Source organism: Gorilla gorilla, chromosome 11 (genome assembly GCF_029281585.2).
Source record: "Gorilla gorilla gorilla isolate KB3781 chromosome 11, NHGRI_mGorGor1-v2.1_pri, whole genome shotgun sequence".
NCBI lineage: Eukaryota > Metazoa > Chordata > Mammalia > Primates > Hominidae > Gorilla > Gorilla gorilla.
The window spans coordinates 134,777,903-134,796,466 of NC_073235.2; the positions used below are offsets into that span (position 1 = coordinate 134,777,903).

At 39.3% G+C, this 18,564-nt stretch overlaps 1 protein-coding gene across 4 annotated transcripts in view; it reads left to right on the forward strand.

Annotated features, from left to right (window-relative positions):
• DIS3L2 (DIS3 like 3'-5' exoribonuclease 2) overlaps positions 1–18,564 on the forward strand; it is a 365,113-nt gene that overhangs the window by 119,461 nt on the left and 227,088 nt on the right. For all 4 annotated transcript variants that reach the window (XM_055379766.2, XM_055379768.2, XM_055379769.2 and 1 more), the window contains exon 6: positions 8,726–8,960. In XM_055379766.2, coding sequence (XP_055235741.1) covers positions 8,726–8,960 — 235 coding nt within the window. The remainder of the gene's footprint in view (positions 1–8,725; positions 8,961–18,564) is intronic.

An 18,564-nucleotide genomic window follows, 5' to 3' on the forward strand; every position in this document is an offset into this window, starting at 1 on the left:
ATAGTCTTAACAGATGAGATAAATCATATGCCTAGATAACAATAATGCAGTAAAGAAATTGAGAAGTGCTGAAGAAGAGGTATGGATAAATTGCTTTGGGACTTCAAAGAAAGAGAAATTATTCTTGTCTGGGCAGGCAGGAGGATAGAGAGGAACTGGGAAGATTATGTGGTGGATTTTGGATTATAGAAAATTCATGCTTTTTGGAGTAGGTCTTAAAAGATGGATAGATTTTAGATATGTGGAGATATTAGATACAGTGTGCCATCTCTGGCTGTTTATTTGAAAGACAATTGAGTACTACTGTGTGCCAGGCCTAGCCATGGGCACTTCATGGAGTTTATCAGGGAAGATAAGACTCTGAACAAATCATTTCCTAATTAATTGTCATATTTGTTGACTCTGTTAGCATGTATTTCAGTGGCTACTAAATGCTGCTCTCAACTCAGAATACAGCAGTGAATAGAATAGATACCTCTGTGTTCATGAAACCTATATTCTAGTTGGGGAAACAGAAAGTAAATAAGGAAATATATACTTTCAGATAGCGGTAAGTGCAAATGAAAATAAAGCTGGATAAGGCCAGGTGCAGTGGCTCACGCCTGTAATCCCAGCATTTTGGGAAGCTGAGGCGGGCAGATCACGAGGTCACCAGATCAAGACTATCCTGGCTAACATGGTGAAACCCCGTCTCTACTAAAAATATAAAAAATTAGCTGGGCGTGGTGGCTGGCGGGCACCTGTAGTCCCAGCTACTTGGGAGGCTGAGGCAGGAGAATGGTGTGAACCGGGGAGGCGGAGCTTTCAGTGAGCCGAGATTGCGCCACTGCACTCCAGCCTGGGCGACAGAGCAAGACTCTGTCTCAAAAAAAAAAAAAAAAAAAAAAAAAAAAAAAAGAAAAGAAAGTAAAGCTGGATAAGGGGATAGAGAAATGATAGCAAGGTGGGGCTATTTCAGTTACTGTGATCAGGGAAGTGTCTCTGACAGGCAGATATTTGAGCAGAGACTTCAACAAAACAAGAGGGCAGGCCCTATGAATAGCCAGGCAGAGAGCTTTCCAGATAGAAGGATAGCAAGTGAAAAAGCCCTAAGATGGAAGGTTGTAGTATTCTAGGAACAGCAAGAAAGTCTCTGGAGTTGGAGGGTCATTTGCAGAAGAAGAAACTGTAGAACATGAGGATAGAAAAATGTCTTGAGAAGGCCTTGTAGCACGGCAATGGAAGGAGGTTGGAAAGCTGTTGGGAGAATGACATGATCTGATTTGTGTTTTAAAAGAAACGCTCTAACTTTATTGGTCCAAAATGGAAATAAAGAGACCAATTATTGCATTAATTCAGCGTGGCAATAAAGGTTGTTTGGGTTTATGTAGTAACAGTGGAAATGGCAAGAAGATCCATTTAAAGGAAAGGCCACTGGGCTCTTCTGATGGATTGAATGTGGGGAATGAGAGGGAGAGGGTCAAGGGTAGTGCTGCAGTTTAGGGCTGGAGGAACTGGATGGAAGGTGATGTTATCTGCTGAGAGAGTGTGCTGGGTGAGGAGCAGGTTCTAGTGGGGATCAAGGGTTCTCTTGTTTGAGATGTCATCTGGGCAATTGAATATAAGTCTGAAGATGGGAAAGATTGAGCTAGGCACTTAACTTTGGGAGTTAATAGCATGTAGAGGGAGATTTAAAGCCAAAAGACTGCATGAAATCACCTAAGAAGTGAGTATGGATGGATCCATCATTTCATCCCTGAATACTTCAGGTATCTCCAAAAGTTAGAGATTTTTGAAAAACAGTCATAACGAATTAATGATATTCATTGTCTAATCACTGTTTACATTTCTCAGATTTTTGTCTCTCCTCCTTTTTTTCCCTTTCTTTTCTTCTTTAAAAATACAGGGCTGGGCATGGTGGCTCAAACCTGTAATTTCAGCACTTTGGGAGGCTAAGGTGGGTGGATTGCTTGAGCTCAGGAGTTCGAGACCAGCCTGGGCAACATGACAAAACCCCATCTCTACAAAAAATACAAAAATTAGCCAGGTATGGTGGCGTGTGCCTGTAGTCCCAACTACTTGGGAGGCTGAAGTGGGAGGATGTCTTGAGCCTGGGAGCTGGAGGTTGCAGTGAGCCAAGGTGGTGCCGCTGCACTCAAGCGTAGGTAACAAAGTGCAGCTCTGTCTCAAAAAAAAAAAAAAAAAAAAATACAGTTGGTTGGTTAGAATCAGGTTTAAAATAAAACCTACAAAATTGCCTTTTGTTGATATGTAACAAATATTTTAATCTATAGGCTTACCCTTTTTTCTTGCAATTTATTTGTTGGCAAAACTGGGTTATTTGTTCTACAAAATTTCTCACATTCTGAATGTGATTGAGTGTGCATGGTAGTGTTGTTTAACATGTTCCTGTGTTCCATTTCCTATATTGGATCAGGTTTAATTTTGGGGAAAAAAATACTTCGTAGGTGGTGATGTGTACTTCCTGATATAGTGAATCAGGAAGCACTTTGGTTCTTTCTCTTTTTACAATATGCATATGTATCAGTGGGTTCAGGTATTGCCTCTCTGGTCCATCCATTATAAAACTCTGGTCCACCCATTATAAAACGTCCATCCATTATTATTACCTCTCTGGTCCACCCATTATAAAACGTTCATACATTATAAAACTCCCTCTCCATCAGCTTACAACTTACTGGTTTTAGCAACCATTGATGACCATTACCTGAATCCATTATTCAGTAGGGATGGCAAAATGGCAATACTGAAAGCCTTTTTTTTTCTTTCTTAATTTAATTAGCTGAAACACTTGTATAAAGAAAAACTTTACCTCATCAATTACTTGGTTACCTTGAGGTACAGTTTGTACAGGCCAGGTAGAATAAATGCGTAGAATTCTCCATAGTTGACCAGAGAAGCCCCTTTATGATACTTCCTGCGTCCTTTAGACAAGACACTAGTAGCCATTGATAGCTTTCTTGTTTTCCCAGTATGACAGGAGGTTCCAGGGTTGTCTTGTCCATTTCCTGCTCCAGATTTGAATTAGCCATTTCTCTAAGGAGTCCCACACCTTTACTCTTTTTTTTGTTTGTTTTGAGATGGAGTCTTGCTCTGTCGCCTAGGCTGAAGTGCAGTGGTGCAGTCTTGGCTCACTGCAACTTTTGCCTCCGGGTTCAAGTTATTCTCCTGCCTCAGCCTCCCCAAGTAGCTGGGACTACAAGCACATGCTGCCATGCCTGGCTAATTTTTGTATTTTTGGTAGAGACAGGGTTTCGCCATGTTGGCCAGGCTGGTGTCGAACTCCTGACCTCAGATGATCCGCCCACCTTGTCCTCCCAAAGTGCTGGGATTGCAAGCATGAGCCACCGTGCCCGGCCTCACATCCTTACTTTTAACCAGTATGCAATATGGGATGGTTAGAGAGTACACAGGTTTTGAGTCCTGTGATCTCATAATGATCTTTTTCCCCCATACCTTTTGTTCTTTTCTTATGTGTTTTAGGATAATGACATAGAATAAAATGCTTCAAAGAAGTAACACATTAATTTATATTTTAATTGCACAGTTTTGAATGACTTAATTTATTAAGTCCTATTACCTCAGGAGTCTCCAGCCCCTGGGCCATGGACTGGTACTGGTCTGTGGCCTGTTAGGAACTGGACCACACAGCAGGAGGTGAGCAGTGGGCAAGTGAGCATTACCGCTTGAGCCCCTCCTCCTGTCAGATCAGCAGGGGCATTAGATTCTCTTAGGAGCATGAACTCTACTATGAACTGTGCATGCAAGAGATCTAGGTTGCATGCTCCTTATGAGAATCTAATGCTTGATGGTCTGAGATGGAGCAGTTTCATCCCATAACAGCCCCCTACTTCTGGTCTGTGGAAAAATTGTCTTCCACAAAACCAGTCCCTGGCACTGAAAAGGTTGGAGACTGCTGCCTTGTAGCATTTTTTGGTTTAGTAACTCAAAAGTGAATTTAGTCCCTACAACACTAATTCTTCAGTATAAACCATGAAGATTATCACAAAGTCAGACGTAGGTTAGTTTTTGAATATGCTCTACAGTTAAGCTTGCTGTACGCTGGTTGTTGCTTTCCACTGATCTTCTGTATTAGTCCATTTTCATCATGTTGATAAAGACATACCCAAGACTAGGCAATTTACAAAAGAAAGAGGTTAATGGATTCACATTTCCACGTGGCTGGGGAGGCCTTCCAGTCGTGGCAGAAGGTGAAAGGCACGTTTCACGTGGCGGCCTACAAAGGAAGAGGACTTGTTCAGGGAAACTCCCCTTTATAAAACCATCAGATCGCGTGAGACTTATTCACTATCATGAGAACAGCACAGGAAAGACCCACCCCCCATGATTCAATTACCTCCCACCTGGTCCCTCCCATGACACATTGGAATTGTGGGAGCTACAATTCAAGATGAGATTTGGGTGGGGGCACAGCCAAACCATGTCGCCTTCTCTTCCCATTCTCTTCTTAAACTTCGTATGCATGAGCCAAAGCATAAATTATTAAGTAAGTAGGCAGACAGAATCACGCTGATTACAATTTATACCCCCCCCCCCCCCCACATATACATACATGCAGAGAAAGAACTTTCACTGTGAGAAAGTTCAACCTGCAGATTGTATAACAAAGTCAGAATTCTGGTACCTATGATATTTCTCCGTGGTTGGTGGGAACCAAATCCTTTGTGGAACCACTAGTGGCAGAAATAAATACAAAATAGAAACTAAAGGCCTGAGCTCTTTGCATAATGTCTTCTTCTTTTTTTTTTTTTTTTGAGACAGAGTCTCACTCTGTTGCCCAGGCTGGAGTGCAGCGGCGTGATCTCAGCTCACTGCAACCTCTGCCCCCTTGGCTCAAGTGATTCTCTTGCCTCAGCCTCCTGAATAGCTGGGATTACATGCGTGTGCCACCACACCCAGCTAATTTTTGTATTTTTAGTAGAGACAGGGTTTCACCATGTTGGCCAGGCTGGTCTTGAACTCCTGCCTGCAAGTGATCTGCCTGCATTGTCCTTCCAAAGTGCTGGGATTACAGGTGTGAGCCACCACGCCAGGCCCATAATGTCTTTCCAGGAGACTACCTTTTACCTGCTAGACCAACTGCAGCATGACAGTTGCTTTCTTGCCCAGAACTTCTCTCTCTGAGATAAAGTGTGTATGGGGATGATACAGGAAAAACCATTAAACCTGAGATTGTATATAGCCACCATGCTTTAGACATAGGGTATACACCTGTGCCTTCTGCCTGTGCTTAGGCTGCTCTGACAGTACCCAAGGTTGTATTAGTTCTTTGAGGATGGTCAGGGGCAGATGTTCCTGAATATTTCTGAATTTGCCAGGCATATTTAAGGAAATTGAATGAATTTGTTGATTTGAGTGATATCGGATTCTTTTTCTGCCGTAACTTGTCAGTAAATTTTCTTATTTTTGGATGATCTTCTTTGGGTCAGTTATGAAAACAAGGCTTATGTGGTAAAGCAGAAGTGCAGATGGGAGAGCTGGTTTTTTAATTGTACGGGCTGTGTATTCCTTATCCAGAATAAGGAATTCTTATCCAAAATAAGGTCCTTTTTGGGACCAGAAGTGTTTTTTTGGGTTTGGGATGTTTTTCGGATTTTGGAATATTTACATTATACCAGTTGAGCATCCTAAATCCTAAAATCTGAAATCTGAAATGCTTCACTGAGCATATCTTTTGATTGTCATGTTGATGCTCAAAAAGTTTCAGATTTCAGACCATTTTGGATTTTCAGATTAGGGATGTTCAACCTGTGTATCAGTGCTCTAGCTGTAGCTTCACTCACATGAGCTCTTGCAGGAAGGGCCCTGAGGGAATCTTTTTGGAGATTGCTGGCCTGGCCAGTAGAACTTTTTTGTAGTATTAAAGAGAGGGAGATATGTCTGTTTCTAACTTCCCATTGACAGATGAATGGACAAATGAATGTATGAATCTGACATGAGTCAAAACAAGCAAAAAAGAAAATTTTATTAAATGTACTCAGGGACTGGGAACCAAGTTTTTAAAAAAGTTTGCTCAAAAGTTTTGAGCACAATTTTGCTCAAAAAAAATAAAGCATTGTTTACAAGTTTTTCTATTACTATATTTTTATGGAGTCAATTTTTACAAACTGAGGATATATTCTTACCTTTATTCTGATCGTTAATATCTTTGTAATATTTTACTTTGGTTTTCTGAGTCGATATTATAATATTAATTGTCTAGGAATGGTTATGTTAATTGAACCTACTGTATTAAAATGCTTTAGGAAAGATTTAACTTTTTCTCTCTTGTATAAGGTGAAGATCTTTCACTAAGCATGATCTTTGTGTTACTTTTAATTAGAACATTAGACCTATCAAATATAAACATGGTGAAACTGCTAGAGCTCTCTTCATTCAGGTCTGTGCTCAAATGCTGCTTCCTCTAAGCAGTATTTCCTAATCACCCTACTGATAAACTAGCCACACCCTCTCCATTATTCTCTCATTTACTTAACCAGCTTTCTCATTCTTTCAATATATTTAATTGCGCTTCTCACTAGTCGACTTTTGATTGTGTTCACTGTTCTGCCCTTGGCACCTAGAACAGTTTCTGGCACCATGAAAGGGACTCCATAATGACTTGTTGAATGAGTAAATTGTTCATCATTTGTCACCCCACTAGGATGTAGGACTCATGACGGTGCCTGGCACGAGGTGGGCATTCCAACATTTGTTTGAAAGAATAAAAGGAATGTTTACAAGTAGTGATCAAATTCATTTTTTATATTTATGTATATACTTGTGATCATTTAAGTTTTAATTATATGTTTAAATTGAACATAGATATTTATCATATAGAAATAGATTATTAAAAAGGATGCGGTATTCAAGTAACATCCAGAACCTACAAAATCTGCTGCTTTTTTGCTAATGTGGATGGGCAGATTTACATGTAGGGTCACAATTTTTTTCAGTGACTCAATAACACCTGGTATATTTTAATATAGTGCCCATAGACATCAGAGTGCTGTATGTGACAAACTCATAAAATGGATTAGTATCTGGATTGGTTTTTTTATTTTATTTTATTTTTTTAGAGCTAGAATATCCCTTTGTCGCCCAGGCTGGAGTGCTGTGGCGTGATCATAGCTTACTGTAACTCCTAACTCCTAGGCTCAAGTAATCTTCCCACTTCAGCCTCCCAGGTAGCTAGGACTACAGGCGCCCTGCCCCCCAACTATGCCTGGTTGATTTTTAAATTTTTTTTAGAGGCAAGGTCTCAATATGTTGCCCAGGCCGGTCTTAAACTCCTCCTGCCTTGGCCTCCCATAGCTCTGAGATTACAGGTGTGAGTCACTGTGCCTGGCCTGGATTTTTTTCCTCTACTTGCTTCATTAGTATTGTAGTGTAAATGTCCATCAGTGTGTGTGTGCTTTATACGTATATACGTATATATACACACGTATAGACGTGTATACGTATATATACACACGTATAGACGTGTATACGTATATATACACATACGTCTATACGTGTATATACATACGTCTATATGTGTATATACGTATACGTATATACGTATACATATATAAATATATGTGTATATACATATGTCTATACGTGTATATACGTATACGTATATACGTATACATATATAAATATATGTGTATATACATATGTCTATACGTGTATATACGTATATGTATATATACGTGTATATGTATATGTATATGTGTATATATACACATACATGCAGAGAAAGACCTTTCACTGTGAGAAAGTTCAGCCTGCAGATTGTATAACAAAGTCAGAATTCTGGTACCTATGATATTTTCTCCATGGTTGATGGGAACCAAATCCTTTGTGGAACCATTAGTGGCAGAAATAAATACATAATAGAAACTAAAGGCCTGAGCCTTTAAATATATATATATATATATTTTTTTTTTTTGAAACAGAGTCTTGCTCTGTCACCCAGGCTGGATGGAGTGCAGTGGCGCCATCTCGGCTCGCTGCAAGCTCCGCCTCCTGGGTTCACACCATTCTCCTGCCTCAGCCTCCCAAGTAGCTGGGACTACAGGCACCCGCCACAACTCCTGGCTAATTTTTTTATATTTTTAGTAGAGACAGGGTTTCACCGTGTTAGCCAGGATGGTCTCAATCTCCTGACCTCGTGATCCGCCCGCCTCAGCCTCCCAAAGTGCTGGGATTACAGGCTTGAGCCACCGCGCCCAGCCAATAAAGCTTTATATTTTTATAAGAACATTTTGTAAACTCTTGTTCACACTTAATTTTGTTTTTTTTCCACTTCATCTTGTATTCTTGTGGTTTCCTTGGTTTCCTTTAGGAACACTGTGGCATACTTTGTTGAGTTCTTGTATCATTCCCTAACTTACTAATTGTTCCTATATGGTGAGTGTTTATGAAGCAGCATGGTACTACTTCTGGTATTCAGGGCCTTTGGGGAGAGGGGATGAAAATGTAGATCAGAAATATGAGAAGTGGATAAGGCATTAATTTGGGGCATCCTGAAGAGCTGAGTGTCAGCCTGGCTTTGCTGGATTGATTATGTGCATTAGGTGGTCTGTGCTTCTGGAAAATAAAGATCCTTTTTCGAATTACATGATTAGTGTCCAATACCGTTAGCTTCTGAATATGCAGTTTCTTCCTTAGAAAAGAAAAATCTGCTCTTTTTTTTTTTTTCTCTCTCGGTGATTTAGCAGAATTTTTCTGTTTTCTTCAGGTAGTTAAACCAGAGAGCAATGACAAAGAAACAGAAGCTGCGTATGAATCAGATATCCCCGAGGAGCTCTGTGGACACCATCTCCCGCAACAGTCCCTGAAAAGCTATAATGACGGTCCTGATGTCATTGTAGAGGCTCAGTTTGATGGCAGCGACTCAGAAGATGGACATGGCATCACACAAAATGTGCTGGTTGATGGTGTTAAGAAACTCTCAGTTTGTGTTTCTGAGAAAGGTGAGTACTAGACTATTGTCTTACTTTTTTTTTTAAGTACACTGATTAAGTATTGGAATTCCCTCTCTGCTGCAGAGTAAATAACACAATGCCATTGATATAGTCCTAATTTTTGACCTGTGGCAGCTTTCAGAAAAGGGGGATCTTTGACAGGTTTAGCTGCTGGTTATGAAAGAGGGGATGAAAGTGCTTCCAGCGGTTTGTGTGGGCAGTAGTTGCAGTTGCCACATTCCTAATAGGCTTGAGCTGTGTTGCTGGTTAACGTTGACATCTCTTGCGATAGGCGCAATCCTGTGGATGATGTGAACACAATTAAACTGGTATGTAAAATTCATATGAAAAATCACTTTATTTTACTCTCAGTTTTACTTTAAATATCTTTTAGAAGTATTTTTGTCAGCTGGGCGCAGTGGCTCATGCCTGTAATCCCAGCACTTTGGGAGGCCGAGGCGGGCGGATCACGAGGTCAGGAGATCGAGACCATCCTGGCTAACACGGTGAAACCCCGTCTCTACTAAAAATGCAAAAAAATTAGCCAGGCGTGGGCCGGGCGCGGTGGCTCACGCCTGTAATCCCAGCACTTTGGGAGGCCGAGGTGGGCGGATCACGAGGTCAGGAGATCAAGACCATCCTGGCTAACACGTTGAAAGCCCGTCTCTCCTAAAAATACAAAAAAAAAAAAAAAAAAAAATTAGCCGGGAGTTGTGGCGGGCACCTGTAGTCCCAGCTACTCGGGAGGCTGAGGCAGGAGAATGGCGTGAACCTGGGTGGTGGAGCTTGCGGTGAGCCTAGATTGCGCCACTGCACTCCAGCCTGGGTGACAGAGTGAGACTCCGTCTCAAAAAAAAAAAAAAAAAAGTTTTTTTTGTCATTTCTGGTGGGCATGGATCACGCAAAATTTTATAAACAAATAGCCTTAGAAAGTATTTTGATTCTAAGCCTTTTAAAAAGCCAGTTTTGTTTTCTCTGATTGAAATCTAAGCCATGGGCCCTCTGGATGCAGAAAAAAAGCAGTTGTAAACACATGAGAGCTGTGACCACGGACCCTACCTGACCACACTTGAGGAGACTTAAGGAAAATATTAAGTACAATTTGAATATTTCAAGTTAGAGATTTTGAAGAAATTCTACATAGAAGGAGTATATTTTCTAGCCAAATTGAATTTTATGTATACTATTAATGGAAACCGACCAACTCTGACCTGGCCAGGCTGACTAGATAATGAGCTTTGTTATCAAGAAGAAGTTTCTGGCACAGTTCCCATGAAAGGCTAGGAGAAATGCCAGAAGATTTCTAAAGGAGGATGTTCAGCAGACAACTTGTTTAGGAACTGGTGAGCATATGTCCCCCCAGCGTAAAGAAAGCTGAGGGTATTTTCAGGACATGACTGGAGAAGGATGACTGCTTTTCTCCATTGCTGAGGAGGTAGTGATCTGTGAAAGAAAGCATTTTTTGAAAGCAGTGTCCTTTTTGGTGCCAAGTACTCATTCAGAATGACTTTCCAACTTTGAAATTCTTCTTGACTGAAGAGGCTACTACCTCCTGTGTCAGGTACTGCTATGGGCCCCGCCAGGTATCACTGCCTTCAGGGTACCCAGGTTCCTTTTGTTTGGGGACATGTTTAGGTAACTAGTGGTTTCTCTGTTTAGAGCTCAGCCAGTTCCTTTTGGATGCTATTCCTTGACATTTTATTCTTGCGATTTTTCTACTTTCTTTTCTTTAAAAATAGTTGAATACTGTGACATTCCTCTTAAAGTAAATGTGTATTATCGTAATCACATCAGTACTATGAGTCATGTATTTTCAGTGAGAAGAGTGGCAAATAACCAGGGCTCTAAGTAGCCAAATCCTTCATTAACAAGATCAGCAAGGAAGAGAGATATTCACAGGATAAAGCCAGGCAAAGGAACACTTTAAAGCATATTGAGTATTTGGCTTAAAACTACTTCGTGGAAACCCAGCTCTGGTGATAGGCTTGGCAGATCTCAGCAGCCTCTTTTCCTCTGGGCTCCAAGTGAAGGGATAAGACACATTGATCTCTCATTAGTGGTTGGTACAAATATAAGGACAAGGAAATACTGATGGATGGAAGTGACAGCAGAATGGATGTCTGGGTTGGATGCTAACGGTTTACTTTGTTGGCATCCAACCCAGAGTTTTGCGAAACTCTGATGCTATACCTCCTCTTGATTCACCCTCTATTATAATTATTCCCCAACACTCCTTTTGAGACAGGGTCTCACTTTTTTGCCCAGGCTAGAGTGCAATGGTGTGATCATAGCTCACTGCAGCCTTGCCCTCCTGGGCTCAGGCGATCTTCCTGCCTCAGCCTCCTGAGTAGCTGGGACTAAAGTGTGCACCACCACACCCAGATAATTTTTGTTGTTGTTGTTGTTGTTGTTTTTTAATACAGACAGGGTCTTGCTGTGTTGCCAGGGCTAGTCTTGAACTCCTGGCCTCAAGCGATCCTCCTGCTTTGGCCTCCCAAAGCGCTGGGATTACAGGTGTGAGCCATTGTGCCTGGCCCCTCCCTCTTTCTTACAAGTCAATATCACTGAGTACATTACAAGCCCACTGTATGCATGTTTCTTTCCTTATTCTTTTTGCATCCTTCCTAGCCCACTGTTATTTATATTACTTCCTTAGTAGCCCTGACTGAGGGAACAACCTTAATCCTTCCCTCAGTATCTGGTACAGATTTCTCTTTCCTGCTAGCCTCTAAATGGAGAGTTTGTGAAACCACATGGCTGTTTCTCATTTCTTGCCCTCTTGATATTTAGGAAAATTGCAATTTGCTCTTTTGAAAATCACAGCATTTTTAAGGATATTTCAACCAGCTTCTCTTACTTGGGATAATAAAAAAAATCTGGTTACCATTAGGATGTTAGTACTTTTTGCACTATTTAGGGTTTTGAAGTTTGTTATTGAAACAAACCATAACCTTAAGAATATCAAACTTTTCCTAAGACTTCTAGAAAGGTTCTTTGCTTTGTGTTGTACTTGCAAGTGGATTGTTAATCCTGGTTCATGCTTGTGTTCAAAAGTGTTTTTTTGTTTGTTTTTGCTTTGATATTATGTTTCTTTGCCCAAAGCAAATGCTCTATATTGCATGTGTATTTATAGCATATACCTATTTGCTGAGGAAATATTTATATCTTTGTGATAACTACCAGTTTCTCTGGTAAGAGAGCACATTGCTCCCGTTGTCTGTAGCAAGTGCCTGTCATTGCATTAAGAGAAACATCTCAGCATCTCAGACATTCATACAGTAGTTTCTTTGAGGACGACTGCACAGGTCTGCATTATCCCCAGCCCCTGAGAGAGAGTGGGCCAAAGACCTGGGCCCCTTTTAGAGATCCACTCCCCAATGCCCCTTTGAGATTGAACTTTTACCACTTTACAAGCAGTAGCTTTGTTGTTAGCATAGAAAGCTGCCATCCATGTGGAGCTTAGGGACACCCAATTAAAATTTTCTTGGTATCAAATGCGTAAATGGCTTTAAAAATGTTCGGCTGTTGTGCTAGGAAATAGTAGGTCTTATTCATTCTTTGTAACTATCTTTTTTTAGCCATTAACCATTGCCACTTCTCCCCACTTACTACCCTTCCCAGCCCCTGGTAATCATCCTTCTACTCTCTATCTCCATGAGTTCAGTTGTTTTAGTTTTTTAGCTCTCACAGATAAGTGAGAACATATGAAGTTTGTCTTTCTGTGCCTGACTACTTCACTTAACATAATGACCTCCAATTCCCATTAATGTTGCAAATGACAGGATCACATTTTTTTTTTAATGGCTGAATAGCACTCCATCGTGTATATCTGCCACATTTTCTTTATTCATTTGTCTGTTGATGGACGTGTAGGTTGTTTCCAAATCTTGGCTATTATGGTTAGTGCTGCGAGAAACATGGGAGTGCAGATATCTCTTTGATATACTGTTTTCCTTTCTTTTGGATATGTACATAGGAGTGGGATTGCTGGTATGGTAGCTATTTCTAGTTTTTTGAGGAACTTCCAAACTGTTCTCCATACTGATTATACTAATTTACATTCTCACCAACAGTGTATGAGGGTTCCCTTTTCTCCACATCCTCACCAACATTTGTTATTGCCTATCTTTTAGATAAAAGCCATTTTAACCAGGGTGAGATGATATCTCATTGCAGTTTTGACTTGCATTTCTCTGATCATCAATGATGTTGAGCACTTTTCTGTAAACCTCTTTGCCATTTGTCTGTCTTCCTCGCTCAAGAAGTCTTTGCCCAGTCCAATGTCCTGGAGAGTTTCTCCAATGTTTTCTTTCTGTAGTTTAATAGTTTGATGTCTTAGATTTAAGTCTTTAATCCATTTTGATTTGATTTTTTATGTGAGAAGAGATAGGAGTCTAGTTTCATTCTTCTGCATATGGATATCCAGTTTTCTCAGCACCATTTATTGAAGAGACTGTCCTTTCCCCAGTGCATGTTATTGGCACCTTTGTTGAAAATGAGTTCACTGTGGATGTATGGATGTATGTATGGATGTATGTATTCTGGGTTCTCTACTCTGTTCCACTGGTCTGTGTATCTGTTTTTATGCCAGTACCATGCTGTTTTGGTTACTATAGCTCTGTATTATAATTTGAAGTCTGGTAATCTGATTCCTCCAGTTTTGTTCCTTTTCCTTGAGATAGCTTTGACTATTTTGGATCTTTGTGGTGCTGCATAAATTTTAGGATTTTTTTTTTCTATGAAGAGTGTCATTGGTATTTTGTTAGGGACCGCATTGAATCTGTAGATTGCTTTGGTATTGACATTTGAACAATATTGATTCTTCCCAGCCATGAATGTGAAATATCTTTAAACATTTTTGTGTCCTCTTTAATGAGATTCATCAATATTTTATAGTTTTCATTGTATAGATCTTTTACTTCTTTGGTTAATTCTGAGGTATTTAATTTTATTTATAACTATTGTAAATGGGATTACTTTCTTGCTTTCTTTTTCAGATTGTTTGCTGTTAGCATATAGAAATGCTACTGATTTTTGTATGTTGATTTTATATCCTAAAAGTTTACTGAATTTTCAGTTCTAATAGTTTTTTGGTGAAGTCTTTAGGGTTTTCCAAATATAAGATCATATCATCTGCAAGCAAGGATTATTTGACTTCTTCCTTTCCAATTTGGGTACCCTTTATTTCTTTCTCTTGTCTGATTGCTCTAGCTAGGACTTCCAGTACTGTGTTGAATAACAGTAGTGACAGTGGGTATTCTTGTTGTGTTCCAGACGTTAGAAGAAAGTCTTAGTTTTTCCCCATTCAGTTTGATATTAGCTGTGGGTCTGTCATATGCAGCTTTTGTTAGGCTGAGATATGTTCCTTCTGTACCCAGTTTTTCAAGGGTTTTTATTGTGAATGGATGTTGAATTTTATCAAGTGCTTTTTCAGCATCAATTGAAATCATCATATAGTTTTCTTCCTTCATTCTGTTAATATGATGTATCACATTGATTGGTTTGCATATGTTGAGCCATGCTTGCATCCCTGGAATAAATCTCACTTGGTCATGATGAATGATCCTTTTAATGTGATGTTGAATTTTATTTGCTAGTATTTTGTTGAGGATTTTTGCGTTAATATTCATCAGTGATATTGGCCTGTAGTTTTTTTTTTTTAATATATGTCTTTGTCTGTTTTTGATATCAGGGTAATATTGCCCCCGTAGAATGAGTTTGGAAGTATTCCCTCCTCCTCTGTTTTTCAGAATAGTTTGAGTAGGATTGGTATTAATTCTTCTTTAAATGTTTGGTAGAATTCAATAGTGAAGCCATCAGGTCCTGAGTTTTCTTTGTAGGAAGACTTTTTATTACAGCTTCAATCTTGTTATATGTTACTGGTCTGTTCAGGTTTTGCATTTCTTCATGGTTCAATCTTGGTAGGTTGTATGTGTCTAGGAATTTATCAATTTCCTACATTTTCCAATTTATTGGTATATAGTTTCTCATAGTATCCACTAATGATCTTTTGAGTTTCTGCGGTATCAGTTGTAGTGTCTCCTTTTTCATCTCTGATTTTATTTCTTAGTCTGGCTAAAGATTTGTCAGTTTTGTGTAACTTTTCAGAAAACTATCTTTTTATTTCATTGATCTTTTGGATTGTTTTCTTCATTTCAATTTCATTTACTTCTGCTCTGACCTTTATTATTTCTTCTACTAATTTTGGGTTTGGTTTGCTATTGCTTTTCTAGTTCTTTAAGATGCATCATTAGGTGGTTTATTTGAATTTTTTCTTCTTTTTCTTTTTTTTGATGTAAGCACTGCTTTCCCTGCATCCCATAGGTTTTGATATGCTGTGATTCCATTATCATTTGTTTCAAGAAATTTTTAATTTGTTAACCCACTGGTCATTCAGCATGTTTTTTAATTTTCATGTATTTGTATAGTTTCCAAAATTCCTCTTGTTATTGATTTCTAGTTTTGTTCCATTGTGGTCAGAGAAGATACTTGATACTATTTCAGTTTTTTTGAGTGTTTTAAGGCTTGTTTTGTGATCTAACATATGGTCTGTCCTTGAGAATGATCCATATGCTAAGGAAAAGAATGTGTATTCTGCAGCCATTGGATGAAGTATTCTGTAAATATTTATTAGGGCTATTTTGATCTATAATGCAGATTAAGCCAGCTGTTTCTTTGTTGATTTTCTGTCTGCGAGATCTGTCAAATGCTGAAAATGGGGTGTTGAAATCTCCAGCTGTTGGCCAGGCATGGTGGCTCATGCCTGTGATCCCAGCACTTTAGGAGGCCAAGGAAGGTGAATCACTTGAGGACAGGAGTTTGAGACCAGCCTGGCCAACATAGCAAAACCACGTCTCTTCTAAAAATAGAAAAATTAGCCAGTCATGGTGGTGCGCACCTATAAATCCCAGCTACTGGGGAGGTGAGGTGGGAGGATTGCTTGAACCTGGGAGGCAGAGGCTGCAGGGAGCCAAGACTGCGCCACTGCACTCCAGCCTGGGTGACAGAGCGAGACTCCATCTCAAAAAAAAAAAAAAAAAAAAAAAGAAAGAAAAGAAAGAAAGCTCCAGCTGTTATTATATTGGGGTCTATCTTTCTCTCTCTTTAGCTCTAGTAATATTTGCTTTATATATCTGGGCACTCCAGTGTTGGGTGGATATATATTTAAGATTTTTATACCTTCTTGCTGAATTGACCCCTTTATCATTATATAGTGATCTTCTTTTTCTCTTCTTATAGTTTTTGCCTTGAAATCTATTTTATCTGATATTAATATAGGTACTTCTCCCCTTTTTTGGTTTCCATTGGCTTGGAATATCTTTTTCCATCCCTTTATTTTCAGTTGATGTCTGTCTTTATAGGTGAAGTGTGTTTCTGGTAGGCAGCAGATCATTGCATCTTGTTTTTTCATCCATTCAGCCACTCTGTGTCTTTGTATTGGAAAGTTCAGTCCAGTTACGTTCAGTGTTAACATTGATGAGTAAGGACTTACTCCTGCCATTTTGTTATTTGGTTTTTGGTTGTTTTGTGGTCTTCTCTTCTTTCCATCTTCCTGTCTTCCTTTTAGTGAAAGTGATTTTTCTCTGGTAATATGATATAATTCTTGCTTTTTAATTTTTGTGTATTTGTTGTATGTTTTTTGATTTGAGGTTACAATTAGTATTACAAATGCTATCCTATAACCCATTATTTGAAACTGATAACAGCTTACTGTTTTTATAAATAAATAAGCAAAAAGAAAACTAATAAAAACTCTACACTGTAACTTCATCCCCTCACTTTTTAAGTTTCTGTTGCTTTTATTCACATCTTACAATATTATCTATGTCTTGAATAGTTGTTGTAGTTATTATTTTTTAATTGTTTTATCTTTTAATCTTTCTATTTAAGGTAAGAGTAGTTTACACACCAAAGTTACAGTGTTATAATATTTCAGTGTTTTTCTGTGTACCTACTATTATCAGTGAGTTTTGTACCTTCAGATGATTTTTTATTGCTCATTAATGTTCTGTTCTTTCTAATTGAAGTACTCCCTTTAGCGTTTCTTCTAGGACAAGTCTGGTGTTGATGAAGTCCTTCAGCTTTTGTTTGTCTGGGAAAGTCTTTATTTCTCCTTGATGTTTGAAGGATACTTTCACTGGATATACTATTCCATGGTAAAAGTTTTTTTTTTTCTTTAGCACTTTAAACATATTATGCCACTGTAAAGTTTCCCCTGGAAAGTCTGCTGCCACATGTGTTGGAGCTCCATTGTATGTTTGTTTGTTTGTTTCTCTCTCTTTTCTTTCTTTCTTTTTTTCTGCTTTTAGGATCCTTTCTTTATCCCTGACCTTTAGGAGTTTGATTATTAAATGCCTTGGGGTAGTTGTCTTTTTTTTTTTTTCTTTTGAGACAGAGTCTTGCTCTGTCACCCAGGCTGGAGTGCAGTGGCGTGAGCTCGGCTCACTGGAAGCTCCACCTCCTGGGTTCATGCCATTCTCCTGCCTCGGCCTCCCGAGTAGCTGGGACTACAGGTGCCCGCCACCACGGTCGGCTAATTTTTTGTATTTTTAGTAGAGACAGGGTTTCACCGTGTTAGCCAGGATGGTCTTGATCTCCTGACCTCGTGATCTGCCCACCTCAGCCTCCCAAAGTGCTGGGATTACAAGCGTGAGCCACTGCACCCAGCGCCTTGGGGTAGTTTTCTTTTAGTTAAATCTGCTTGGTGTTCTATAACCTTCTTGTACTTGGATATTAATGTCTTTCTGTAGGTTTGGGGAATTGTCTCTTATTATTTCTTGGATTAAATTTTCTATCCATATGTCTTTCTCTACCTCCTCTTTAAAGCCAATAACTTGTAGGTTTGTCCTTTTGAGGCTGTTTTCTAGATCTTGTAGGCATGTGTCATTCTTTTTTATTCTTTTTTCTCTTGTCTCTTATGTGTATTTTCAAATAACCTGTGTTCAACCTCACTAATTCTTTGTTCTCCTTGATCAGTTTTGCTATTAAAAGACTCTGATGTGTTCTTCAGTATGTCAGTTTCATTTTTCAGCTCCAGATTTTCTGTTTGATTTTTTTTAATCATTTCAATCTCTTTGGTAATTTATCTGATATAATTCTGAATTCCTTTTCTATTATCTTGAATTTGAGTTTCCTCAAAACAACTATTTTGAATTTTCTGTCTGAAAGGTTACATATCTCTGTTTCTTCAGGACTGGTCCTTGGTGCCTTAGTTTGTTTAGTGAGGTTATGTTTTCCCAGCTGGTGTTGATGCTTATAGATGTTCATCGGTGTCTGGACATTGAAGAGTTAGGTATTTATTGTAGTGTTCGTGGTCTAGGCCTGTGGTATCTGTCCTTCTTGGGAAGGCCTTCCAGGTATTCAAAAGGATTTGGGTATTGTAATCTAAGCCGTATGTGCATTAGGGGTTACCCCAAGCCCAGTAACACTGGTTTTTGCAGACTTGTAGAGGTTCTGCCTTGGTGGTCTTGGATAAGATCTGGAAGAATTCTCTGGATTACCAGGCAGAGACTCTTGTTCTCTTCCCTTACTTTCTCCCAAACAAACCACATCTCTCTGTCTGTGCTGAGCCACCTGGAGCTGGGAGTGGGCTGACCCAAGTACCCCTGTGGCC